The sequence below is a fragment of the Neopsephotus bourkii genome, unplaced genomic scaffold (genome assembly GCF_033783945.1).
Source record: "Neopsephotus bourkii isolate Nb327-2 ecotype Australia unplaced genomic scaffold, CSIRO-AGI_Nbou_v1 NB_962, whole genome shotgun sequence".
In the NCBI taxonomy this organism is placed as follows: Eukaryota; Metazoa; Chordata; class Aves; order Psittaciformes; family Psittacidae; genus Neopsephotus; species Neopsephotus bourkii.
This window is the reverse complement of record NW_026901456.1, coordinates 8,295,779-8,312,562: the sequence shown is the minus strand read 5'-3', so window position 1 is coordinate 8,312,562 and position 16,784 is coordinate 8,295,779. Positions and strand designations below refer to the sequence as shown.

Here is a 16,784-nt window from a genome sequence, read left to right as displayed (position 1 = left end):
TCCAAAACACAGTTTTGTCCATCTTGGTTTACCCTTCCCTTCTCTGCTGGCCACTTGCTACCACAACAAATCTGCCAGCTGAGCTGGTTCCCAGACTTCCTCGTAGCTCTGCAGGTACAAGGATAGCTCTCTAGGGGTACAAGGATTAATGCAATATTAAACATCAAGGAAGGTAGCTGAGTAAAAACCCCAAACAAACCAACAAATATACCCTACTTTGTAATGGAAATTGTGGGGGTGACAAAGCACTCAACAGAGCTGAATCAAAAACAACTAAAAAGAAAAATACAGGATCCGCCTCTCAGCTCTAGTCATTTCAGGTATCCTTTGTAGAAGCAGTAGGTTGAATGTTTAAAAAGGAGCATGATTTGTACATAGTATCTGTCTTTTAAAACGTTTTGAGACGTCAAACTGGATTTGGCAATAGTCTTTGAGATAGTTATGCTATGTCAAAGCCTTCCTAATTACAGTTTTCATCATTCATTTACTATATTCTTTAACAAACATGTCACATTAGTAACAAAGCAGAAAAGTTTGAAGTAAACGAATTCTTTAGAAATTACCACTCCAGCTGGAGGAGATCATACAGCATTTGAACTAAGCAGCAAGATTCTCAGCCAGGAATCAGTGAAAGCCATACCAGAAACATCACTTGTGTTGAATAAAACCCAACATAAATTGTTCAAAATAGCTACTAGTCACTGAAAACTATTACTGTTCTCCATGTAGGTATGCCAATACTACTGACATTTGTTTCTTAAGTTTTCCTTCATACCGACTTACACTTGTCTTGGAAAACAATCTTTAAAGACCAGCTTCCAACCATTTAAGCATGTTAAAAAGTACATGCATTAATCCTACTGAAATCAATGGGACCTAAGCACATGCCTGAGTGTTTTGTGAAGCAGAAACTAAGTATTCAGTTAAATATTTGCATCTGCCGAAGGACTTTGTTCAAATACAATGTTTAAAGAGTCTAAAAGCTTATCATCTTTTTCCCTGTCATGTGAGAAACACAACTAGATTTGGTCTAAGTCAGAAGGAAATTCTGGCTTTGATCTAATCCAGCACTGTGATGAATGGACAGGGGGAAAAAAGAGGACATTGATCATACCATGAGACTCTTGGAGTCTGATATTTGTACTTAACAACAGGAAATACAAAAGCTTCAAAAGTGTTCATGGATAGAAAGATTCCAAACTTTGGGAAAGAAGAAATGAACTGCTACCACAAAACAAACAAACAAAAAATTATCACTAGCTCTTAGTTTTTAAATGACACACGAGGATTTTCTACTCTAATAAAGCCTGCTGTATATTCTGGTAGTAACCTTCATATTTGAAGAAATTTTATATAAATCCTTAAGTTATATTTCTTTTTGTATTAGGGGAAAATATTTCAAATGCAATAAAATAGCAGAGTGATTGCAGAATTCATGACTGTATAGTAGGCACCTTTTCATTTTTCAGATTCAGATGTACAAACTATAAACTGTTAAATTGCTCTAAAACTGGAAAAGTTGTGGGTATTTGAATTTACTTACCTGAATACTCATTTAGCAAATATCTGCAGATACAAGTCTAGATACAGAGTTAATGCAATCTGAGTATTAGTTTACACATAATATAAACCAATGTTTGACAATATCAAAATCCCACCAAACACTGGGGCCTTCTTATGCTATTATCAAATATAGTATATCACTGTGGGATAGCTGACAATCATAGAATGCTAGCATAGGCTCATTTATTAAATTGGGTCAGTTTTCAGACCTTCCAAATAGGAATACTAAACATTTATTTTTCCCCTCTGGAAATTTGTTTTTTTTACCTCCTGCTTAATACAGTCGTCATCCCAATTCCTAGTGAATTTATAAAAATATTTTTTTTATCCAATAACCCCGGCAAGGTAAAAATAGGAGTTTTCATAGCAAATGATAAACAGGCTCACGGACTATGAGAGAAACTAAACTTATTTAAATTGCCATACATTCGCTACCGAATCACACATCAACATTTTCTTTTTATGTGTGTTGCTGTCCACCTCAGACTAGCAGTTTTTAAGGTGCAGAAGCATCTTTCAAATATATGCATCTAACTTAATGATCAAGTTCCACACACTAGTGTCACATGCTTTAAATTTACATCACCTGCCCATCAAAATCTGTGTTAAAAACAGCACTAATTGAAACTGCATAATTCTTCAGAAATGGCAGCACTTTCAATTCATAGAACAAAGGGTTGCTTATGTGGTTCTTTATATTACTAGATATAATTTTATGAAATAAGAAAAAGAAATGAAGAGAAAAAAAACATTTGAAAGAAGTTGCTGCACCTGCAAAAACACTCTTTAAGCTTACTATGAAATACAAAAAAGTGCACCCTTCTATATCTACATATAAAACATATTAGAAATAAAACTTGTGTAAAATGTTTGCTGTGCAAACTATAAAAAGTCAGTCAGTCAGTTTATTCTTTCTCCTAAACACTTTGTCACACTCTCTTGCTTCCTACTGCAGAGAATCGCTGTTATCCAAGACCAGCCCACTGATGTTTGTTGTTGAGAGATCTCCTCCATCATCTTCACCGCTGTCTACAGACTCATCCTCACTTTGCCCTGCCATCATAACCTGCTGAACAGCCAAAGTAGCACCATCGGATGACAAAGACTGGAGACTGTCTACATTCATGTTGACTGGAGCTGTAATTGTTACAACAGCACCTGGAGAAGCACAATTGCAGTACTTTAGTATCTTTTTTGTTTCTAAGTAATACGTATTTATATTTAATAGAGTTTGCTTCTAATCAACAGGAAGAAAATTTAAGGTATTAAATGAAAATAAAAGCTATACAGGTTGTCAAACACTTAAATATCAGGAAATCCCGGAATTAAGTTGGCCAGGAATAGCTGTGTTATGGACACCTATTACAACAGTTTTCCAATCAAGTCATCACAAGACCATTTCTGCAAAGTATTCCAGCTTAATTCATTGCAGACAAATGCAAGGGTTCATAGAGATTCAGGGTGACTTAAATGGATAACGCTGTTATCAGACCCAGGAGATGCTGAGGGAAAAGTAACTACAAACTGGGGAAGAGTAAAGCAGGAGACAGCAGGACAGAAAGGATGGTCTTGAACTTAAAGCAGTTATTTTTCTTTTTTAAATTGAGTCTATTTGATCTGATGCTAAGGAAGTTACTTCAGCCTTTGGAAGCTTTATTACATTTATCTGCTTCTCAATGTTCAACTTGAAACGTGAGGCATATATAGAATTGCAGATGCTTAGTCCCTCTAGGAACAGTGAAAGGAATGTGAACAAGATGGGGAACCATGAAACTGAAACTGCAGTCCCATACTGCTGCTAATCGAACAGAATGCTACTGATGCGCATTACACATACTGAAAGAACTTAGTTGTTCACCTAACCTTTGTTTCCTATCTTCTGAAACAAAAGCAATTTTCTCTTCACATAAATTCCAATAAAATACCCCTCTAAAACACAGAAACTTTTTAAAGAGGTATAACTTAACACATTTCTGTTATGTTTTTCTAGATTAAAAACACATCTATACCAAAGTATCAAGAAGTTTCCTTCTCCTCAAGGGCATCAAACCCTTCATTTCCCTGTTACAGAGGGATTAACTTCAGTTATCTGCAGTTTAGCCAGTTCTCCTTACCATCTGACATTGTAAGCTCGTTAGATTGCTGCTGAGCAACTCCTGAGGCAATGGAGTCAGGCCAGAACCTCTGAACCGGTCGGTTCTGAGCCGTTTTCTTCTTCGTTTTTGGAGTTTCGGAACAACTGGAATCCAGCATTGGCTGAAGAATTCGCCTCCTAGCATTGATAAACCTAAACACAACCAAATGTAAGGAGTACTTATGAGCAGTTGACTGCAAATTCTCTCTCAGATTCACACAGTATGCAGTGGGGGTGGGGAAGCAATATAAAAAATTCTTTCTAACATGTAAAACTGCTCCTAGAACACTGACATCCTTTGATTTTTGGTGAACTAGCTAAGAAAGTACTTCTAACATTTTGCTGCTAGCAGCAATTTTTCCCCTACCTCAGAAGGGGAAATTCTCTAGACAGCACGACAGATGCACATTTCAAGATGTTATTAAAAACTAAGCACCACAAAACTTGCTGACAGCACAGCTCAGAAAGCTGATACTCCTCTCATTAGAGTTCACCTAAAACATAGCCCCTTGCCTAACCTAGTTTGTTTGGTCTGGATTCACTTACCTCCTTAAGCTCTTGCATTACTTATTTTACAGGCTCCCTGGCTTTCCAAGGTCTGGTTCCTGATTCAGGAGACAACAGCAAACGCATTTTTCAGATCTTTCCCATTTCCTTTTCGTTCCCTGATTTTCATTTTTACTTTAGCATGCTAATTGCTGTCCTTCCACTTTCTGCTAGTAAAGAACATACTTAAACCACATCACACTTAGCTACCAGCAGCTAGGTGAATCAATTTTAATGTAGCTAGTTGTGGCAAGCTGCTGTGACTGAGGACAGCATCCCTTGCTAAATCTGACAAAACACATCCACGACCCATTTTTTACCTGCAGTGGAAGGAAGTAAGGTGCAGCTGGCAGGTCCACATGATGTAATGCAATGCTTTGTAGATACTAGTTGGATCCCATTACCATAAAACTCAGTTACTGTGGTGTCACAGAGGCATAGTTACACTGTTCCACTTCTGGAATCAGTGTATTGCTACTATCTTGAGTATTTCTCTGCAGCCACACAGCCAGCGTCATCTTTGAAATCTGAGGAAGATCCCTGCTAGACTTAGCTGCAGCAATCTTAGGAACTAATACCACAAGCAGAATAGGATGCATGCTCGCACCCTTGATCCTCTTTTCTGCAGGGCAAGTATATTATCTTAAACCTCTAGTGAGACGTGCTAAAACATGGTGAACCATGAACTAGAGTAGCTGGAGTACTGACACTCTCCATTTGGACATCACTGCTCAGAGAACAGCATCCTTTCATTGAAGCGCAGAATGAATATCTGTGGACAGTAACTTTTTGAACATTTGCAACCATGATTTCCAGAGAACACTTTTCAGAGTCTCAGGTCACTAGATGCCTTTAAATTTCAATTTCTTTACTTGCAGGAGAGACATGAGAGTACTTCCATCTCTTTCAGCAATAGAAAAGAACGTAAATCCTTAATGTTGCAAAGTTTTCTGGAGTTCTTATATAATCTAAATGGCAGAAGTTAATGTTATATATAACTATAAAATAATATCCTTGTGTATCACTGCGTAATTCTTGTATTTTTACGTTTTTTGTAATACATGTAGAACCGAAAGTTCAAGTCCACATGTCCAAGTTATACTCTTAACTACTTCTCTATGTTGCAAGCACGTGGAGACAATGACAGATGCTAAGTAAGAGATTCTGCGCTTACCAGTTGTTAACCTGGAGTAGTGTCAGATTTGTTTGTGCTGCAATCTGTTTCTTCTCATCCTCTGTTGGATATGGATGCTGAACAGAACACAAAAAACAAACAAAAAAAAAAGAAAAAAGGCATAAGCTTGTTTCATCTCCTCATCAAAAATAAGGACTCCTTTATTACAACTGATTAAAGCTGTTAGATTAAGACCACCTGACTCATTAAAAACAAAACTTTAGATACCTGTCAAACTTTCATATATGAAGATAATTTAACAAACAGCACTTTACTACACAAAGCTGATTTTATCCTTGGAAGTGATACCATTAAACTGCTGATGTGTAATGCAGAATAAAAAGCTTCTCATGGCTGCCAGTCTTTATTAAACAGCATGATCCCCAGGCAACACAGCATGTGATAAGATCTGATTAGTTATGCTGTCTAAAGGCAACATCGTATGAGAGTACTGACAAGCACTTTCCAGTTAAATAAAGCTACTCTGAACTAAACAGATGAAGAGCATATGTAATATTAAAGAAGTGTACACGCATTTCCCCTGTATCATTTGTCTGTTGTAAAATATTTGTAAATGACAAAATATCACTCAACTAAACATTGTGATATAACTTGAGACCTATTTATCCTTTCAGGGATATGCAAGGGAAAGACATACTATAAAAAACACACTCAGTCCAAATTAGAAGGATTGTTAGAAAGGAGATAAAGCAAAAAATTTTGACATTCTCCTAAAACAAACAAACAAACAAACAAAAAAACACAAAAAAACCCCACAGATGGAACCATTTTTTCTTGTGCCATGAGCCAGGGCAAAGAGATCACTAAGTTCTCAACATAATGTGATGAAGAAAGATCCTTTTTAACAATGTTTACTAAGATCATGAGGTACAAATGTAACATTAGAACAGTAATAAAATCAACAGACATTAGACTGGGGAACCACTCCAAATGACTTCAGGGAAAAACTGAACTGTGATTACGCAAATGACACGAGAAAAAAATCCACCTTCTTTACAATGCAAAATCATAAGAGACCACATAAAAGAGTTACATAAAAACCTGTGACTCCTGATCATGTTCAGTCCTTACCCCTATGTGCTGAAAAAGCCAAGATCTCATCACATTTGTGGCGTGCTTGGGAAGAACTCCTCTTTTATTTTTTGATGAGCCATCATCTTGATGCAAGATGCCTAGATCTTGGTTTAATTGCAACTGAAGCTGCACATACAATTTTAGAAGAAATAAAGCAATTAACACAGTAATAGCATTCTGTATCAATGTATGAATAACTCATTTATAGAAGGAATGAAATCAGGCTTGATGCATGCTGATCATAAAAAGCTATTTTATTTGCTAGGGAAGACTTACAACAGTAGCATTATAAGATATCTTTATCCAAGAAGAATGCCATACCAGACTCCTACAGTTTTCACATGTCATGTAACTTCTGTTTTAAGAAGTATAGCTGTTATCAGGTTATGTCTGTGATCTTATGACAATGCCAAACGCTACTTCATTATAACTTAGAATAAAATCCACCTATGTAGCACATGTCAGGTTAATGATCCTCTGTACTTATCTACACTACCCTAGGGATCCAACTGCTTTGTCAGCCTATGTAGTCATTTGCACATGTGAAGAGCAATTAAAAAACACAATGTTGAAATACTGACTGTGTGGAAATACTAACAACAAAACAAGTTGTAAACCAGTACTGATTAAAGACTTAAAGTAAAATTAATTACTATGCTAGGGCTACAAAGATGCTGAAGGTTCTTCTAAAGAAATACATCTACATCCTCAAAGACAAGAGATAGAACCCTCAATGCATTTTATGACACACAGTTTCCCTAAAGGGTCCTATTTCTTTCTTACTTTTACTTTCTTTTCCACTTCCTATGGGTACATCATTTACATATCAATTACCAGAATATGACTGACGCATTCTTAAATGCTTACGCAGAGATAACAAGAAGAGTAAATAAACTGTATATGAGATTATATTTCAGACAATTATAATGGAAATAAATCTAAACCAGTTTCTTCAGACAATACAGAGCAATTTTTTCACGCCAGTCATTATGTCTGTCTGTTGTATGAAACAAGTTTTAAACAGGGCTTAAGCTATCAAATTACAATAAATATATATTTGGAGCATACTTTTTTTTTCCCAGAATAAGGCTTTACATTTTCAATAACCTGCTGGTGTATGGAGGTTTTACAATGAACTCAGGATAGCTCTTCCCCTACCTCCACAGCATTCTGAAACACCGAGAAAGAAGAATTTCAAGAAGGGTTTCCTATGGGTGACAAGGAAAATAGGCTCAAACTCATAGGTGTGTTTGGAGATTCCTTCTCACATCAAAAGTAGACATGGAGATATACATATATAAATATATACATGTATATTATATGTATATAAGGTCAAGACAATTTTTATTTGCAGGCTACAGGAATTATTTTCCAGTCACTATTTTTTTTTTCCCATCAGAGGAATAAAAAGCATTTTTCTTCAAAACCACTTCAGCCTAGGATTGTAATTTTACACATTTCTTTCTGAAAGGCATCTGAGGACAGAACTGCATGCATTCAAGGGAAGAATATAGGCAAGTACATATACGCTACCACCAATGTAAAGAAAGTAAGGATATTCTAAGCATACTTTTTGTTTGGAAGGTCAGAATAAGGAAGATGAGAAGACACTGCATCAGTGATCACCAGCAGATTTTATACTGTGGAAATGGTAGCTCCTCATTCACACTTTTAATTGACTCCAGATTCCTGGAAGACTTATTTACCAGTTCCTGCTCCAAAAGAAAGCTGTCAAGGTTTTCCATAACTGAAGATGGTTTAGTTTTCACATTTCCTTTTCCTTAATTGTTTCTTTGAACACTCCAGGCCCAGCCCTTAAGAGCCTCCTCAAAGAAGTGCTGGCCCTTATATTTTAGGATATAACAAGCCCAATGCAAGGATCTCCCATAGTCTCATCTGAGATTTTTGAAGGTTTTATGGCAAAATGCTTCTCAGTATAAATAAATTCCAAAATACATACACAGTTTCACGATACTTGTGATTGCCATGATGATAAACAGCCAAATTCCAGACAACAGCGGCATTGCACCATTATGCAGCACAGTAAATCTATCCAGCCATAAACCTAACTTAACAATTAGAGAAGTTCTGATCATTGAAAAAAAGTGTCTATTTAATTCAGAGTGGGTTTTTTTCTTGTTGTTCAGTTTGGGGGGATGTTTGTTAGGTTCGGGGGTTTTTATTAATTTTTTTTTTTTTTTAAATCCACCTACACTTCACTGCCATCAGTAATAAAAAAAGATACTTAGCAGGTAGGAACTGTGATGACCTGCCATAGTGAGGGAGATCTGTCTGGGACTTTATGCCACCTTATACAACTTTCAATTCCTACACGAGTGGTTGCATTAATTCCACATTAGTTACTATATGTGTGTACACAGAGCTCATTCTGACTGTGTGTTAAATTTACACCAAACCTCTGAAAACCAGTGAGATTTATTTGAACCCAGAATAGTATTCTGCAAAAGCACATGAAACAAACCTGAGAGTTCTGGATCCGAATAGTCCCAGGTGACAGTGCTTGTGTCACCACTTGACCTTGTGGAGTGACCACAGTGACTGGCTGATACACTGTCCCGCCTTAATATAAAACAGCAACGAAGATTACAGGTAAGTAAAAGCCCTTCAAATGTTATTCTTTTTAAACACACAAGACACACCAGCAATGTGGACAATACAGCAGTTTTGATAATATATCAACTATTATCTTCTAGTAAGCAGGTAAGATATGCTCTTTGCTACACTACATTTTTTTCCATGCACAAAAATCTGTGCAAAATTTCATTTTACTTCCCTGCATTTTAGGCATTCTGAATCCATTTTCAAAGGACAATGCCATGACTATGGCTATAAAATAGTTCATAGTTTTGTTTTAGCTAACTCTTCAGCCAACATAAGCCTCAACACCAGTACCACACCTACATGTGTCAAGCAGTTAGAGTGGTCAGCTGGGTGACACCTTGATATTCAGATCAACCAAGGAGACTGAAGCTTGGTGAATGCACAGAGGGTTCTGGACACCAAAGCCACAAGGCACATATGGTGTCTCAGGATAACCTCTCTCCAAGTATATGCTGCAGGAGCAGACTGCACTGCTTTGCTGCCTTTGTAGTCGAGGTTTTTCTCTGTTTTTATCTTTTATTATGCTTCTAAGCTTAGATAAAACATTTCAGTTCAAATGCCATCTCCACACAACAGCAAAACAACTTGGACATCCAGGATTTTACAGACTTGTAGGGGGGTTTCCAAATTCCACAGGACATGAGACAGCTAACAAGTGCAGTATTTTAGGCAATGCTGTTTTTGTCAAACAGAATTCCTTTTTTTTTTTTTTGAAGAAGAAGAAAGGGAAAAAAAAAAGAAAAAGAGTAAACTACTCCAATTTCTGAAATGCCTTTTAATAAAACTAGTGTTACACAGAAAGATCTCTTAATATTATATATATATGTAAACTCCACCCACATGCATACTTAGTACACATATAAATTAAACAAGCATTCAGAAACATTAAGGCATTTAACTGTATTGTAACAACTTTTCAGGTACTGAAGTTAAAACACATGTTTAAAGTATTTGTGTGCTTTTTATAACAACTATAAAAGAAACAAAATTAAGAGCAAGGTGCCAGTTTTTCATTACTGTGTCATACCTGCTACTGTTGCCATAGTTACATTTCCCTGCTGCAATGCTGATGCTGGCACCATAATCCCTTGGGGACTGAGTGTGCCTGCAATGGCACTTGGAATTTGCTAGAAAAATAAAACAATTAGTTGCTTGCACTTTTTCTTTTTCCTTTTTTTTTTTTCTAAGGGAGATAAAGCATGCTTGTGTAATTTTGTCTCTAAAAAGACATTCGGAGTTTAATCACAGGATTAACTTCAAAGAAAAAAAGATTTTCATTAGGGGTTCTTCATTACCTACATTAACTTTTTCATTATCACCAACCATTACCTTTGCAAACCCTCAAGAAAACAACTGCCAGAAAAGACAAAACTACCTTGGGGAAATTTTTGGAGAGAAATGATTTTAGGTATACAGATACTAAGAGAAACAGTTTCTAAACGTACAAGGGAAAGGGGACAGATGAGATGAACCCTTGGTGGTTTTATTGCAAGCGTCAAAGCTGTAGAATTTTAATTATTACCTTAATTCCTTCAATTCCAAAATAATGTATAAAGTATTCAAGTTGCCAAATATATTCTGCTCAGCATAGTTCTTACTCAACCATGACTATGCAAACTGATACACTGTCCTGGGTTCAGCAGTAGCAGTCATTTTTCTCCTTAGTAGCTGGTGCAGTGCCGTGTTTTTGACTGTCAGCCTGGGAACAATGCTGATAACACCGATGTTTTCAGTTCTTGCTCAGTAATGTTTACTCTGACCAAGGACTTTCTTTATTATTCTTTAATATGGAATAATCTCTTATTTTTACCAAATGGTAAATTCAGTTTCTCCTGTCTCTACAGAAGGCTGTAACAGATACACAAAAAGCATCTTTTAAAATAAGTTGCTTTTGTCTGATTTTAGACTCTCCTTTCCACACTTCCAGACTTAAGTAAGGAGTCCAGACAGTGAAGATTACATCACTGAGGTTTTTCAGAATACACAGCATTGAAGACATTAGCAAGTCAGAGAAGGGCCATCCCCTTAAGACTAGATACACAGCAGGCACTCTGATGACAGGACTTACTTTCTAGCATCCAACAGTAGAAGCATCAACCATAATGTAGTAACTGTTGTTAATTAACTGTTGTCAATTTACTACAAAAGATGCAATTGGTTATTGCATTTAGGTAATGTCAATAATACACAAACTGGGCTTCACATGTATAAAAATGGGTACTGTTCATAACTTCAGTTACCCCAGGTGTTACGCAATGATGTATCTCAAATATTGCAACTACAACCCATCAGACATTGTCCATTTGTTCCAGAATACAGATGGTGTATAAAAAGTATCAGTCACCTCAATATTTTAATGAAGCAGACTAGACTAAGGAGACCTTCTTAACAAGGAATTTTTTTTCTTCTTTGTTTATCCTGTTTCCTAGCCTTTTTTTCCAACAAAATAGAAAATCCAGCCTATTCTGAGTGTTTCCATTTGCTGAACTGACATAAAAGGAATCATAAAAGGAAGACAGACTAAAAAAAGTGACTCCATGCTTTGGCACATTTCAATAAATTTGTCCATCAGGCAGTGGCACACAAGGGTGCCCCAAAAAAATTACAGCTCTTTCTACTCCTAATAACCAGTTTTAAGAAAAACAAAGAAACAGCAGAAACTCTGTTTGCAAACTAATGCAACAGAAGTGTACTTATAACTTCCTAAAGAAATCTGAGCAAAAGTACACATAACTATTTGAAGCATACCTGAGATTGCACAGGTGAATAAGGACTTCCAGGTTCTCCACTTAATAGCGTTTCACTGTTCATTTTTGTCTTCAGGCAGGCAATGTAACGACTACAGAAATCCTTGCAGAGTTCGTTAACCTTTTCTAGCTCAAGCAGATGGATACGTAGAACCTGGATTGCTTTTACCATCTATGGAGGGAATTGGGAAAAAAAAATAGAAAAAACCCTCAACTGTTATTTAAAAGAATATTTAATGTGGATTTAAGCAAATACTACTTTTCCAGTAACAAACACTATCTAATTAAAGCAGTATTACTAATTGCTAAGTGCTGACTAGAGTTCTCTAGCTCTGATCATTATGCTCCTGAAATGTGAAAGGATCATGTTTACATACAAAACCTGTATATTTCCACTGCATAAGTAAACCACCATGAAGAGGAAACAAAACACAGCAATGTAATCTTTGTCACATGTGACTCATTAGGCAGACAGAGCACAGCTAAGTGTACATGGAGCCCATGTCATCTTTATCCTCATCATACAGCTCTGGGTCATACACCAAACAAGACTGAAAGTGAAGGCAAGTAATCCCATCCGCACATGCTATTTGGAAAGCCTGGCTGAAACAGGCTTGGTAAGCAACAGTGATCTTGAGCCTCATATCAGAAGTATTGGGTTCAGTTCCACATTACACCCTGACCGAAGAAAACCAAAAGCGTACAGAAGAATTGGAGATACACTGCAAAGACCCCTTCTGTAACTTAGCATAAATTTGTCACACAGACTGTGAGGAAGGGTAAAAGGCCCACCATCTGGACCTGTAATAAAAACACAATAGCTTTTATTTTTCTATAAAATTAGAATAAAGAGGTCCCAAAGTTAGTCACATTGTCCAAAAAGCTTGAAGTAATCAAACAGTTCTTCAGTCCTAGAGCTCTGAAATTCTCCTGCAATTGTACATCAAAGATTAGCAACTCTGGGATAAAATCTTGTAAGAAAGGAGACTCTTTCTGAAACACAAACCATTAAATACAAAGCACTAAACCCAGTAACAATCCATGTTTAAGCAAAAACTGAAGTACAGAGATACGCAAGTGATGAGAATATTTATGATGCTTCTGTGAGAAAAATACTTGTAAGCTTGGATAGCTAATGGTATTACATACTGCATAAAAATAGCTTAGGTGATTGTAAGGGTCACGGCAGAAGATCAGCAGCTAAAATCAAATCCAGATGGTCTAAATTTTCATGAAGCAGTAAGAAACTGAGGACATTCAAATATATACATAACACCCTAGCAAAGTAATTATTTTTTATACAGCATGCTATCCCCAACATTCGCTTGCTGTGCTAGATCTCAAAGAAAAATATCCTTCAGTTTTATAGAACTGAGCAGATTTTAATTTTGAAACATGGTGCAGAGCTTGCTTTTAGCATTATTTGGAAAAATTTGTCCTATGTGAAGGGTCATTTACCTGGCCAGAGTACTAAATCCAATGACCAGAAATGATGGCTTACTAAGCAATCCATTTAGTACAGTTCTTACTAAAGAAGGCAGCTGGGAGCTGAAGATGCCTTTGTTCAAAGCACCTGAAGATCAAGGCGAACAAACATCTTGGTGTGCTGCCTTCTCCACCATGATGACTTTAAGCTTTCATTGTGACAGACCTTTTTGCCATTTTTTCCAATAGAAATAGTACTGCATTCACCCAGTGCAGACAACTGTATGTTAAAATCATAGAATCATAGAACAGTTAGGGTTGGAAAGGATCTTAAGATCATCTAGTTCCAACCCCCCTGCCATGGGCAGGGAAACCTCGCTCTAAACCTTATCACCCAAGGCTCTGTCCAACCTGGCCTTGAACACTGCCAGGGATGGAGCATTCACAGCTTCCCTGGGCAACCCATTCCAGGGCCTCACCACCTGCACAGTAAACTTCTTCCTTATATCCAATCTAAACTTTCCCCGTTTAGGTTTGAACCCATTACCCCTTGTCCTATCACTACAGCCCCTAATGAAGAGCCCTTCCCCAGAATCCCTGCTCCCTTCAGATACTGGAAGGCTGCTATGAGGTCTCCACGCAGCCTTCTCTTCTCCAGGCTGAACAGCCCCAACTTTCTCAGCCTATCTTCACACGGGAGGTACTCCAGTCCCCTGATCGTCCTTGTGGCCCTCCTCTGGACTTGTTCCAACAGTTCCATGTCCTTTTTATGTTGAGGACACCAGAACTGTACACAATACTCCAAGTGAGGTCTCACAAGAGCAGAGTAGAGGGGCAGGATCACCTCCTCCGACCTGCTGGTCACGCTCCTTTTGGTGCAGCCCAGGATACGGTTGCTTTCTGGACTGCGAGCGCACCCTGAAGCTGGCTCACGTTCATTTTCTCATCGACCAACACCCCCAAGTCCTTCTCCACAGGGCTGCTCTGAATAAACAGGGAAGGAGGGAAGGCAGCACTGGGCTGCCTGGAGGATGGAGGCACAGACATTCCCACTTCCTAGCCATCCCACCCCCAAAGCCTCAGGCCGCTCACCTGCCTTGGCAGTCATGGCTCCCCATATTCTGTGGCAGTTTTTGGCACAAAAGGGCTCGGTTTCTGGAGCCCCGTGTATTAAACAGCTGCAGTTACTGTACACCCAATAACACTACCATGGTAACCAAAAGCTGGGGGGTTAGCATAGCGTCTTTGGGGCTGAACAAGAGGTAAAAAAAAAAAAAAGTAATAAAAAAAGGGAAAGAATCCTTACCCTCTTCTTCTTTCTCAGGAGTAAAAAGAAAAAAATAAACATCCATGTATCTTTATAAGCACAGCTGCAGAAAAATGTGAGCTGTAGACTTGAGGCAGTTGATCCAAATTAGTATCTGGTAACTCATACAACCTATGACACCAGAAGTCTTCTAAATATTAAGTGCAATGGCCTAGCACTGAGGTATGCCTTCTAGAACAGGCCTCAGCAGTGATGGCTGTTTAAACTGTGTTTAAGTACCTTAAACATAGCCAAGTTAAACTCTGCAAATTTAACTAGGTTTTAAAACAAACAAACAAAAGACATCTATGTTTAAAGACGTTTTACCTGTGTTTCAAAGACAAAAAAGCTTAAATCATAATTTTTCATGTGTGGCAGACCAACAAACAGCACATACATTAGTGAATGCCTTGAACAGTCAGCTTCAACTGAGGTAACAAAAAAAGCTGCCTTTGGGCACATAATATTTGACCATATCAGTGATTAGTTTTGCTCAGTCAGGAGTATTTTTTTCTCCCCTCTTAAACCAGAACCCACATTTATACTATTTTTTTAATCAGCATTTGTTCAGAGGAAAAATAAAAGTCCTTTCTTCAGCTCAGATTTAGTTTCCGATCAATGGTTGGTACTTGAGGTAAAAACTGAATGAAAGTCAAAACTAACCATAAACCAAGAATTAGTAACACTACCCAGGTTTCTACAGAGCCACACACAGTCACACTGCTCTTACAGGAAGCTGCGCTACTGTGGTTAGGAAGGCAAACAAAACTTTGTAAATATGCCATGCCTGTCACCAGGACTTATTTACTCATTTACAGCTATGCTAATTGTGGCCATATGGCTCCTGCTCGCTCTTTTGCAGCATGGGTGGACCAAACCTTAAGTTTGTTGGCAAAGTTCAGTTTTTCCTTGAAATGAAAACCAAGAACTCCTGATAAAATCATCCTTGTTGAACGAAGGTAATACAAATAAATGTTTCCAGACAGATCACAGCAGCAGTAATATTTCATTCCTACGTTCTTAAATTTCAAATCTTAAATACCTACAACAACCATGAACAAATCTACAACAGAACAATGAATTTTTATAACACAACCGATTCAGCCTTGCCAGATGCAGAAATAAACCTGGAGCACGATTTCCACAGAAATGCAGAAAGACAGAAGCAACCACAAGATATATGGAAATTGTTGGAACTGTTTTATTTAAATAAAGGTAATGGTAAACTACTTACCAGGAAAAAAAGATCACAGAAAAACTTCCAGTTCTTGCTAGAACTGCTATCTAGAGCATATTTTCATATAAATTTATCATGTATTAATTTTGGAGACATCTTTAGCCCTAAAAATGCTTTAGACTGTGCCTGCATCCTGTCTTTTCAGTGCCTCAAGCACATGATGCAAAGGGCATAGAACACACTATGCACTTGGTCATAATAACCAGATCACTTTCATTTATCTAAAACATATACCCACCATTTTTTACAAATTTCAGGGCACACAACACAAGCATATAGCAAATACAGACAGGGACAACATATATGGAAAAATCTTCATATACTGGCAACTAATCTTCTCACTCAAATGACTCTTCTTATTTGAAAAAAAAAAAAACAACCCAACAAAAAACAAACCACCAAAAAACCCAGTTAAAATATGTACATTCACAACCCCCCTACATTTCTGAGCAAATTCTTCTGGGGCAATTTAGGTATTAAGGGAAGAATGCAAATTCTGGGAGGGAGGCTATTTTGTTTTCACTTGTTTTGATTTCATAACCTCTCTCCTATGTTTTGAGATCCCAACTAGGACCCAAACATTGCTAGCAAAGGTATGATTAGAGGTTTACGAGACAGTTGTGCACATTACAATAGTAAGAATGCTTTTCAGAAATGTAAAAGCATCGTTTGTTCAATGAAGAATATCCATATGACATCAGCTGGCTTCACCACTACTAACACTTTTCCTGACACAACCGAAAATTCAACAGGATAGTCTTTGAGAAGAAGGTGCTGAACCAAAATTCCTTATCCCAAATGAAACAAAAAACTCTCGTGTCTTCAAAAAAGGGTAGTGTCCTGTTCAAATAGGAAAGGGAGAGTATATTTAACGCCCCTTGTTTTGTATTGCTTCTTGACTTGATAAAGCCTTAAGATACCTGCTCTGACTTCAC

The 16,784-nt window shown here is 37.4% G+C and overlaps 1 protein-coding gene across 4 annotated transcripts in view; it reads right to left on the bottom strand.

Annotated features, from left to right (window-relative positions):
• Nucleotides 1-1,816: 1,816 nt before the first annotated feature.
• The window catches only part of PKNOX1 (PBX/knotted 1 homeobox 1), a 39,990-nt gene continuing 25,022 nt past the window's right edge, over nucleotides 1,817-16,784 (bottom strand). For all 4 annotated transcript variants that reach the window (XM_061359240.1, XM_061359243.1, XM_061359242.1 and 1 more), the window contains 7 exons: nucleotides 11,883-12,053; nucleotides 10,162-10,261; nucleotides 8,995-9,092; nucleotides 6,510-6,638; nucleotides 5,418-5,494; nucleotides 3,678-3,850; nucleotides 1,817-2,721 (listed from right to left, as the gene is read on the bottom strand). In XM_061359240.1, the coding sequence (XP_061215224.1) occupies nucleotides 2,510-2,721; nucleotides 3,678-3,850; nucleotides 5,418-5,494; nucleotides 6,510-6,638; nucleotides 8,995-9,092; nucleotides 10,162-10,261; nucleotides 11,883-12,053 (960 nt within the window). In that variant the 3' untranslated portion in view covers nucleotides 1,817-2,509. The remainder of the gene's footprint in view (nucleotides 2,722-3,677; nucleotides 3,851-5,417; nucleotides 5,495-6,509; nucleotides 6,639-8,994; nucleotides 9,093-10,161; nucleotides 10,262-11,882; nucleotides 12,054-16,784) is intronic.